At 33.9% G+C, this 11,617-nt stretch overlaps 2 protein-coding genes and 1 long non-coding RNA gene across 5 annotated transcripts; 2 read left to right on the forward strand and 1 right to left on the reverse strand.

Moving 5' to 3' along the window:
* Positions 1 to 7: 7 nt before the first annotated feature.
* LOC110370448 (lipopolysaccharide-induced tumor necrosis factor-alpha factor homolog) lies at positions 8 to 5,084 on the reverse strand. Of its 3 annotated transcripts, none has more exons than XM_021329033.3 (5): positions 4,954 to 5,084; positions 2,938 to 2,998; positions 1,603 to 1,689; positions 1,328 to 1,452; positions 8 to 877 (listed from the first exon to the last, which is right to left on the reverse strand). In XM_021329033.3, exons 2-5 carry the CDS (start codon positions 2,989 to 2,991, stop codon positions 781 to 783), a joined length of 363 nt encoding a protein of 120 aa, XP_021184708.1. In that variant the 5' UTR covers positions 2,992 to 2,998; positions 4,954 to 5,084; the 3' UTR covers positions 8 to 780. The 3 variants fall into 3 exon arrangements, with proteins under 3 accessions (XP_021184708.1, XP_021182319.1, XP_021183919.1); XM_021326644.3 differs by having other exon boundaries at positions 1,328 to 1,455; positions 4,954 to 5,083; XM_021328244.3 differs by having other exon boundaries at positions 1,328 to 1,455; positions 4,960 to 5,066.
* A 5-nt stretch (positions 5,085 to 5,089) lies between these two features.
* LOC126055803 (uncharacterized) lies at positions 5,090 to 9,027 on the forward strand. The gene is made up of 4 exons (XM_064034695.1): positions 5,090 to 5,708; positions 7,144 to 7,341; positions 7,610 to 7,786; positions 8,744 to 9,027. The coding sequence occupies exons 1-4, from the start codon at positions 5,630 to 5,632 to the stop codon at positions 8,806 to 8,808; spliced, it is 519 nt and encodes a 172-aa protein (XP_063890765.1). The 5' UTR covers positions 5,090 to 5,629; the 3' UTR covers positions 8,809 to 9,027.
* A 768-nt stretch (positions 9,028 to 9,795) lies between these two features.
* On the forward strand, positions 9,796 to 10,625 carry LOC135116955 (uncharacterized). Its single transcript, XR_010276535.1, has 2 exons — positions 9,796 to 9,865; positions 10,572 to 10,625. It is a non-coding gene; the product is annotated as an uncharacterized LOC135116955 (long non-coding RNA).
* Positions 10,626 to 11,617: the final 992 nt, after the last annotated feature.

An 11,617-nucleotide genomic window follows, 5' to 3' on the forward strand; every position in this document is an offset into this window, starting at 1 on the left:
AAGTAGATATAGTAAATGGTTTATTTAAAATAAGTACAAAAATAAATTGACACAAATACTGAAAATATTCGGATGATTGGGTTTATTATGCTAAAAATAATGGAGAAAGTTCTCAAATACAATTTAACATATTCTTTATAATCTAACTTTTCAACAACATGTAAAAAAGCAAAACAGTCAAAACTTTACTAAATATGTATTCACGTACATACATAAAATTCATAAAAATATCATCAAAGCAGAATTATCATAATGTAGTTTTTAAATGATATGGCACGCAAAACATAAGATGCGGATAAATGCAAAAACAATTCGTCTTTTATATTTTTGACAGGAATCATTTAATAATAATATCATTTTTACGGAATGTTTTGATTTGAACAGGTATTGGACCTCCATTCCAAAAAAATCTTATTTAAACTTATGTATGCCAACGCTACATGAAAATCAGTCGTCTTCCTGTTCTTTTTTTCCTTTTCATAAATATCACAAATCGCCCACGATTACGTAAAAGCTTTATGAAAAGTAAATATATCTAATATATTAAAATTTCATAGTACATATTTTTACTATGTGTATAAGATAGCGAGAAAGTTACCTATACATTTAACAACGAGTTCGTATATCATTGAAATCTTCCTTAGCAGGCGAGAAGACGAATACAACATCTTATATTTGGAACATATTGTGCTTACGTGGACTTAAATGACTACGTAATATGACATCTCTTATAACTAACATAGAGAGAGCATTTAAAAGGCGTAAAGTCCTTGTACCTATCTACTTAACATAGGTGCCGAGGTATCTCTGGCAGTTAGGGCAGTAGTGGTCGGAGTTTTTCGCTGATTCAGAACCGTACGGAACGCAGCACAAACAACTGGAAAACAAAGAAATACATATATTAGTATCGTAGAAGGATCTTAGGTCGAGGAGTTCCTGCTAAGTAAAAACCGCGCGGATCGATCGATCATAATGCTAGGCAACGCGGTCCATGTGGGTGTGAGAACAATTGACTATCTTGTGAGGACGAGGTCGTCTATATTTTGAGAAGAAACGTTGTTATGCGTTCCATCTGTCCATCTGTTTCATTTAAACATCGTCAGCCAGGCAGTCTGACAAGTAGGCTTACCAAGAGGTGCCCTTTTACCATAACCAATATATGGTTCAGTTTTAGTAAAAGAAGACTAATTCTCTAGGTATGGAGTTTTTTTCCAGTTCTCCATAAGACCCACTTCTTAAAACTATGCAACCAACTTGTCGGTTCGAACGAGCTTTTATAGGCCTATTTGAAAAAAAAACTAGTTAAATTTGGAAACAAAGAACATACCACAGCATGCCCCAAAGCGCGGCAGCCATATGCGTGCGGGAAGTTGTAGTGTACTTGACAGCAGTCTTGATGGTCGCGTGGCAGAACTGACAAGTCGTCATCGTATTCTCTGGCCCCAGCAACTGCTTCTGAAACAATTCCACAGTCAATCTCAACTCTAGAAAAGAAATATGACGACTTTCGAATTCGAATCTCCATAAAAAGTTTAGTTGATCATCAAATATTTCTTTTTGGTTTGTGGCACCAAATGTAAGAATATTAAAGTAGTGACTTACCGCTGGGGCTGTAACCGCCATTGGTACTTGCTCCGGCATCTGTTGCACCTGTGGTGGGGTCTGGCCTTTCGAATTGAACTTCTTGATCTGTGACAAAAGAAACAATGCTATTAAATATCTTGATGATTGTGTTCGTTTTACTATTCTTGCCACTGGCAGGGCCCGGGCAGAAACTTACTCCAAGAAGCCCACCCAAAAACGAAATACCTATAGGCTGGCTATGTTTCATACTAACTCATCGAGTTAGTCTCCATTAAGGGCATTACTTCATTGGTGTAATTCACTGAATCATAGTTACCACTCGACACCCACTTGATGTGAACACGTAGAAATGAAATTACTGACATCCTGCCTTGAGACTTCTCAGAAACAAATACTAACCCGGTCTCTTATTTCTTGGTATGCGTTATAATGCCGTACCTATATGACGCAGAAGAAGAACCAAGACAAGCTTAGTTACCGATAAAGGTTCTCAGAAACAGACCAATAGTCGTTAGTATTCTATTCAACCCTTTTAGCGATACGAACCTCTCTTCAAAACAAACAATTTTATTCTTGAAGTGCAACGACCCTGTCTGTAGACAACTATGAGATCAATAGTAGTAGTAGATATACTGTAGGTACCTACGTACTAAGTAATGTAGACTTTCATTTACATGCTTGAGATCTCTGTTCCCGCAAAAAGAAAATCTTTATATCAAAATTGGGAATAACTTTTTTATACACAGCGGTGGGTGTGGCGGCCTAATGACTTGACGATCGTCATCATTATCGTAATAGATGCAATGTGCTGCGATGCGTAAAATTACAAGTAAATGCTTGTTCGACAATTTCGGAGTACCTAATTAATGTTAGAAGGACACATACAATGCCAGGCTAAGTTTAAACTCGACGCAGCCCTTTCATAAAGTAGGCAGGTAACAACAAAAAGATTGTCTGGACAAAAACATCTGGTCAAGTAAGCAAAAAAAACATTTCCTTGTAGTAACAATAGTTACTTGGGACACTTTTTTTGTCGAATATTATTTTTACTACCAAGAGCGATTTCGGTGCCAAATGCTGTTAAACATGGCAACCGATAAAAATATCTGATTGCAAGGTTTTTAAGCATAAGAAATTCTAAAGATAACCAAGACTTCTTAATAAAATAGAATAGAGACAGTTAACTTAATGTCTCCAATCGCAATAAACTAAAGTCTCGTATAAAAAATGCAAAGCTCACCTATTTATATCACCCATTTTCCTGCTACAAATAAAGTTTTACCACAGGTCGCGTTTAAGATAAATAAACAGGAAAACAGTCTGAAGCTTGCATGTGCTAATATTATAAATTACCTGCACTTGCGTCTCGTACTCCGAGGGATAAAGCGGCAGCCCGTCGTTGTTCATCTTCGATCTACAAAAACAATAAACAAACCAGTTCAGTTTTCCTTAAAACTGTATTATCAATACCTTGAAATGCTGATCTTGAGAATACGAGATCGATTATGAAGGTCGGCACCAAGCAAAACTCGAATAACGTAATTTAATGGCGAATTAAATCAATTCACCGTTTACAGACAGATTGTCTTCCAATATTATTTATGAGAATGTGGAAATAGGCGCAAAAACTAAATAGCTATGTTAAACATATTGTATTCCCAAACTGTTATCATTTATGTTGCGTGATGATTCTTAATCATTTAATTAACTAGGTGGAACTAATGTCAACAACTCTTTTGGGACTTGTTGTCCACCATAGGTGACAATTCTCGTAAATATGTACCTACCTATATAAAATAAATGAAAACGTCTGTACTTTTTATAAGTATATATGTGCATAGATACAAAAATAGTATGAAAACTGACACTATAAATAATGTTTAAGCACGTAGATTTAAACGCAAGACAGGCAATGACCGCGCTGTGTCGATGCGGTCATTCGGAGTGTCCGAAACGAACATCACATTAATTCCTTGCAAACAAACTTTTAAAGTACATCATTAATTCAATTTTATTTTTATCAGTAACGGGATGGTGATGCGACACATTGGCGCTCATTAATAGATCTTTAATTATAATTTATTAGTTATTTGCAAAGGGCAACAGCTACAGTTTGTGACGCGGCGGTGCATGTGTAGATAACAGCGCTGCAATATCGTGTTTCTTTCGTACATTTCTCGGAAAGTACAGCAAGCAAAACATACGTTTATAGTTTGTAGGAATCTTTATAATATAATACCAGTTCAAGGATCTTCTAACGTCTCCCTAATCCCGACTTCATATCAATCTTGATTTAAAACGAGCCACACTCGTAAACATCAATTGCGAATCCCGAAATGAATAGGTAGGTATGTAGTTTGTTATATCAATGAGCTGCACATGTGTTTGGGGAACTTTGGGTTTTATTAACTTTGATATATCATTTGAATCAACTGGCGCCATGCCGGAGGTTATCATCAAATAAACATAGCGATGTGCACGGCTTCAATTTCCGTCAGTTTTCCTCATTCCTTCAATAACAGGTTTATTCCTCTGGCATTAAAGGAGCACAGATACTCAGGTTTATTTCAGGACATGATGTAATGTTACTATTATTTATTACAAGAAAATAATACCCCATACAGACGTAGTGGGGAAATACTTTCTGATTCTATGGTCCTTTTATACATATTTTAGAAAGTTCCAAACCAGCTTAGCTTCCAACTATTCGACACTTAATTTATGTAGGTATTTGATATTTTAGAGAGATAGTAGTTTTTTATGCACATGACCATTTTTTTCTAACTCCATTATGTCACAAGAGCATAAATAATACTGTTTGAGAAAAGTTTAAGTTTCTCCTCTAGGACCCCTCAGAGTAATGAGGAGAGTGTATGTCGTGGTATTTTCGATTAGTCATGAAAGCGACGGCTTTTTACAAAAAAATGTGTTCATAAAATCAATTTTGTTCCTCCCATCTGTTATATAACATTGCATTTACTTTAAAAAAAAAATAAGATGGATAAGTGCCAACGAAACAAATCGTGTTATAAAAACATAGATTTTTTTTGGTTTAAAACATATGTTTTATTTGTATTAAAAGGAACAGGTTCCTAACGCCAAATTAAGTATTTTATTTTTAAGTAACCTGCTCTGTATTTTTCGCCGACTTAAAATAAACATTACAGAAATAATTAAAAAACATGGTAGGTATCCTTTTGAGGAATGGCAAATTAAACATGAAGCGTGGCTTGAATATCAAACAGTCTTTTCACAACATAACACCGTTATGTACAGACCTGAGTGTTTGTTATTAGTCGGAAATATCAAGGTTACCGCAAGGACTTGCATTTTATTAAAACTTTTAAAATATTAAAAAACTCATCTTACCTTTACCTTGATTCCGATAAAGATGTAAACAGGTTTTCACAAAAAAATTGTTTTAAAAACACTTAAGTAAACCGGACTGACAAGATACTCGCGACGCGTCTGTCTTCAGTCTCATGGGGATGCAACTGAAGTACAATAATTTTCTGAGGTTTTTTTTTAGAAATGCGCCATCTAGTGACGGATGCCCCGTAACTTGGGTATTTGTACTTCGTTTTAGTCACTAGATGTCACTGCACCTTAGACCGATATTTCATCGATTTAATAACAAATCTAAAAAAAGTTTTGTGATTAGAAATATTAACAAATATTGTAATTAAATAATTTTATGATTTATTTTTAATTCTTTTTTATCTATGAGGACGTCTTAGTTAATCACAATAATCACACTACTTGAAACCACTTGAAACACTGACGATTGACATTGACAGTCGACCATACTTTTAAATTAAACCGTTTTCCGTTTTCTAACGTGTTGGTTTATTCTGAGTGTTATTTTCTGGTTTTTTTATTACGATTGTTGCGTGTTCCTGGACTCTGATACTGACTGCTTCTGTGATTGACCTGGCTTCGTATTTTGGACCTGTGATCTACTGCATTTTCATTGACCCGGCTTTGTATTTTGGAACCTCGATCGACTGCTTTTACATTGACCCGGCACCGTATTTAGGACTAGAAAATGCGTCCAGTGGATCGTCTTAGGGGCGGAATGCCATCAACGTCAAGATATAAGTGCTACTTTGATTGTGACAATGACGGTAAGTTCAAAACTTTTAACTTTATAATGCACGTAATTTATCTTTTGCTGATAGGCTGCACAATATCCATTATTGTCATCCGTGCAATCTGTGGTCATCATAGTCCTTGAGTCATCAAAAATCTAAGATGCACTACCACACACACTCCTGTCCTGACCCTACACAAACAATTGAAACTGCACATTAACTTTTATATCCAATCAAAGACTCGGAATCTACGTATAAGACAAAGCCCGCTCTAGACGACCCTCTGACCAAATAACTTCATCAGGTTTTAAAACTATGATTTTACAGTGGCGTAGCATGGGATTCCGCCGCCAGGCTAGGTATATTTAGCTGCCGGTCAGTGGGTAGTCTTAGGGGCGAGCCCCCTTATTTAGGTACTTATTTAAATTCAAATGACTACAATTTAATAAAATTCTAAAGATGGTTTTGGCAAGAAAGAATTATTATTGATATCGACTCATGACCAGGTGCGGTCTCAGCCCATGATTTTGGGATTCACTAGGGTGCTGGAAGGAATACTTTCAGAAATTGTTACTGGCTCTCTTTGATATGTAGTGCAGCAGTGTGAAAATTTTAGCATCCTACCTAGGATTTTGTTGATTCATACACTAATGATCTATGTATAACTTTGTCGATTCATACAGCATGCAACAATATTTTTTGCAAACTAGGATATGTTAGATTTTCCTTTAAAGCTCAAAAAACATAAAGCCTTGTGTGGACTAAGCATTTATTGTCAAATTAAACGAAAAACAAGCAGATGTAAAAATTCAAGAGCGAGTCGAAAAATTTAGTACCCTGCCTGCCTGATAGGTTAGATCTTCTTTTAGTAGACAAGAAGTTATTGGGAGGTAGGCTAGAAGTATAGATAGATATCTATCTATCTTGTTGTATTTGTTATGGTGGTGGTGGTGGTATCTATACACACTATGTACACCATAACAAATTACAATTAAAACTTAATAACTAAAGGGGTGTAACAATGGGTGGTCTTATCGCTAAAAGCGATCTTTTACAGACAACCTTTAATGTATAGTGACTCTTCTCAAGAAAATTGTATTATGGGGTGGCATAAATAGGAACTGACAATGTAAAGGCGGCAAAAAATGCCTTTGCCTCTACTGTCAACGCTATCAGCTTCTACTTGGCTTGATGCTGCAGCTAGGCGGCGGTGCCGGCCCCTAGAGTAGCGCCACCCAGGGCCATGGCCCCCTCGGCACCCCATGCTATGCTACTGTGATTTTATTTACTTCAACTGTGGTGTTCCTGTTCTAGTACTGCTAGACCTCAGCTATTATTTCTAGTGTTAGATTAATATTCAAGGATGGTATCACAGTACATTACTAAAATTTTATACATATGATGATGATATCTATTACGGTATTTTAATGAGAGTGAGTTGTTCATGTATAAAACTTCTTGATTTCAGGCCCATTGCACCGATTTCCTAAACCTGAATACCCACATTTGGAAAAGTTTAACTCGTGGAAAAAAGTACTAGATAAAGCTTTACAAGAGAAAGGCGACATCTACATTTATAACCAAATTCGATTTTGCGACAGACATTTTGAAGAGTGTTACCGTTCAGCCAGTCACCGACTTACTCCAAATGCAATACCAACTCTAGGTACCTACTATTTAGATGTCTTATGTTATTTAAATCTTAATAGAAACAAAACCACATTTCTTTGCCTTCGCTGTAATAACAAAATTGTTCCTCAAATATTAAATAAAATTTTCTACTGAATAATCTAATCCTAATTAGAAGAAAATAAAATGAATATTATATACCAAAAATAATTGATGCAACATGCTATCTTCTAAGAATTAAATGAATATTGTTCTATATTCTACATAATTATACAGTAACTATAAATAATTTCATCCTTTTGCAGATTTATCTACATTACCAGTTGGTCAAACTCTTGAAGGTCCATCGGGACATGTCGAGGCAGACATGTCGAATTTATTAAACATTTCGCAAGATAAACTTGCTGTCATTGAGCCATCCAGCTCTACCCACTATCATAGTGATGTACAGAATGCATTACAGACAGCTGAACGCCCTAAAGGTAAATATTTTTATTGACAATTGACCTTTGACTTGTAACATTAGGTTTTTCTTTCCATCATCAGGATTCCAATTTGTTTCCACTGTAGGGTCATAAAACTTCTTGCAGAGAGAGTGGGCATTTAAGCGTACATAGGGAAATAAGGACAGAGAAAGCGACTTTGTTTTATACTATGTAGTGAAGCCTATGTGTTATTACATTTTTATAAGCTATATTACTGTAAAGTTTCATCTAAATCCGTTTAGTAGTTTTCGCGGGAAGAGAGAACAAACATCCTCACAACATTTATAATATTAGTACTAGTATAGGATTATTTCATACTAACTGCGTCCCGCGGTTTCACCCGCGTATACCGGAATAAAAAATAGCCTATGTCTAATTCCAGGGTATAAGCTATCTACATACCAAATTTCATCCAAAGCCGTTCAGTAGTTTTTTCGTGAAAGAGTAACAAACATCATCCAAACTTACAAACTTTCGCGTTTATAATTTTAGGTAGGATTATTTCCGCACTTGCAGGAATCAATAAATGTAAGACAATAACAAATCTCCGAACTTGTAAACCTGAATTAAATGGATTAATAATAATAACTTGATATAATCCTACAACTTATGTGTCATAATAATTATTCATCCAAATAGCTAGTTCTAACCATCCATACCATTTTTTTTCGTTGGTAGAAAAGGCCCAAAAATGTATGGAGTCTGAATGATCTTCTTTATATCCATTTTTGTTTACCCATAAAATCCCCATAAAAAATATTTATCAAGCTTGTATCTGCTGTTGTAGGGAAGTCTCCACTTTTTGTATCTGTTCCTCGAAGCCTACCTATTCCAATCTCTGGTCATAATATAATAACAGAACAATATTATGTAACATATTTTTATCACAATTCTATTAAAACTTTGTGTAACACTATTTCTTTGATCTGAGGTGTAACATAATTTAAATTACAGGTTCTAGGAAAAGAGGGACTTGTCAATATTTAAAACGAGTCGTCACCTCAAAGAGAAGGAGATAATAAAGTTAAAACAGAAAGTATTGAAGCTGAAAAAGAAATATAAGGAACAAAATAACAAGAAACTCTCTGCAAGGAAAATTTCCACATCAAAATCATTTTTGAAAGAGTTAAATAAAATGCCTGCAACAATAAAAATATTTACTTCCCTCCAAATGAAATGGAAAAAGAAACCACGAGGCAGGCGATTTACATTTAACGAAAAATCATGGCATTGACCATTTACAAACAGAGTCAGAAAGCTTACAACCTCATGCGAAAAATGTTTGTCTTGCCATCAAAGCGCAGCCTACAAAAATGTTGAGTAAATTTGAACTGAAACCAGGCTTCAATCCTGATATATTTAAAAATTTAAAAGCTACAGTAGCAAAATTGCCGGCAGAAAAAAAGTTGGTCAATTTACTGTTTGATGAGGTATCATTGGCTCCGGGTGTTTTTTACAACCCTGCCCTAAAACAGATAACTGGTTTTGAAGATTTTGGGCACAGACAAACAAAAACTCGCAGATCATGCCTTGGTCTTTATGATCAAGGGTATAAAAAGCAGTGAAACAACCTTTATGCTTTTCATTTTGCCAAGGTGCCACGAAAAGGACGATTTAAAGAAGCTGATCAAAACAATAATAAAAGAAATCTCCAATACTGGATTGATAGTTATTGCCACTATATGTGACCAATCAGCCACAAATATTTCTGTGATAAAAGTCTTCAAGAAGACACAAAACGCAAATATTTACAAGAGGGTAATGAATATAGGACCCAAGCCTTCGAGTTTGAAGACCAAAAGGTCTTCCCATTATTTGATCCTCCACATCTTTTAAAGGGAATGAGAAATAATTTACTCGCCAAACATTTGAAATTTGTACAAGATGGGAAAACAAAGTATGCAAAGTGGGAACATTTGGAGATGCTGTTGAAGTTAGATGTTGGGGATGATGAAATTAGGCTTGTTAATAAATTAACAGAAAACCATGTTAATAAAGAAAATTCCAAAATGAAAGTGAAATATGCTGCACAAGTTTTCAGCCAAAGGGTATCATCAGCATTGAGATTCTTAGCAAGTAAGTATGCTTTTATTGTTCTCATTATTTTCTCTATATTTAAAAAATTGCTATTAATTTACTAAATTAGATTTTTATTTTTAATTTACATGTTTTTAACCATCTTCATTCTCCACAGACAAATTAGAAAGTTCATTATTTTTCTTTAAAATAATATTAGATGTCCTGGCTACATTTATAAGTTCAAAAATATTTAAAAACAAACAATTGAGATGCTATTTCTCTCGATAAAATTCAAAATAAAAATACAATTCATATCTAATAATTTATCTAAAATTGGCTATGTCAATATTTAAGATGCATAAGATATATTGTTGGAATAACATTATAAATTGAAATGAAATAATAAATTAAAATTATCATATTGAAATAAAAATTTGAGACATTATGAAACTACAAAATATAGTTTAATGTTGGTTTCTTACTAATTATATTTACACCCACAACTATTTACTGAACCAACTGATAAAGACGCACAGTAAATCGTTACTGCCACTTTAAAGTTTGTAAGTTTGTGCCTTTTCGACACAGCCGTGAGGCACACCGTTTAATTTTTAATTAAATTTTTGTATTTTTGTTTTTATTGTGTCCCCTAATCTGGGTCGAATAAATGTATTTTCTTTCTTTTTTCTTTAATTTCGGTCCACAATAGCAAAAAAGATTGATATGAACTGTATTCTAGTACTTATTTAATATATTGTTTCAGAACACAACCTTCTTCCGGCGGAGTGCGAAGAAACTGCTGATTTTCTACTCATTATGGACAAACTATTTGATTCTTTCAATGGACATTCATATACAGGTGATCCAAAATTTTCAAGGGGTGTGTAATGAATAATTCTCCTCATTTTAGATTATGGACAGAGGTAGTTCCTATATTGGATTCAATGACTTTTAAAACTATAAAAAAAAAACGGGATGGTACAGAAGAAGTAAGATATGAAAAAGTGCCATCCCTTCAAAATTGGATCCACAATATTAAAACGTTTAAAGAAATGTGGGAGTTTTAAAAATCAAATATAAAGTTACTAGCCTTTTAACCAGAAATTTCAATCAGGACCCTCTTGAAAATTTTTTGTAACATTAGAAGTAATGGGATACGAAATGTTAATCCCTCGTGCCTACAATTTATTAATGCGTTCAAAACTTTGTTACTTAATAATTTAAATTCGCCCCATTCTGTAAGTGCCAACTGTGAAAAGATGAAAATAAATCACTGCAATCTTTCAAAGATCTTCTTGCTGAAAAACAAAACAATGAAATTGAATTGGTTAGTGGTGATTTTCCTATTGATTCTTTAATTAATACAATGAACCAAATTAAATGGAATGACTCGATTTTGCATGCCGAATCAAAAAATATGTAGCAGGATACATTGTAAAAAATCGAAATGTAAAGTGTTCAAAAATGTGGAACATGTACTAATGATATATTAAGAAAGGAAATTGATTTTGAATCATTTAATTATGAAATAGATTATACGAAAAATCCTTATTTAATGCATGTGATGATTTTATAAAATTATTAAATGAAATATATTATATGATTGTTGCATGTTTACGAGATTCACCTGAAATAAAATATCTGAAAGAAAAATGAAATTTTACATCAATTGCCATTGTGATTTTAGTATAATTACTTGTATAGTTCATAAAAATAAATTAATTGATTTTATAATTAATATGTCAATTAATTTAATCATTCACAGTTGGTGCACCGGGGTTAATAGAATAATTAACGGAAAAATAACAA

This window comes from Helicoverpa armigera, chromosome 5 (genome assembly GCF_030705265.1).
Source record: "Helicoverpa armigera isolate CAAS_96S chromosome 5, ASM3070526v1, whole genome shotgun sequence".
Taxonomy (NCBI): Eukaryota; Metazoa; Arthropoda; class Insecta; order Lepidoptera; family Noctuidae; genus Helicoverpa; species Helicoverpa armigera.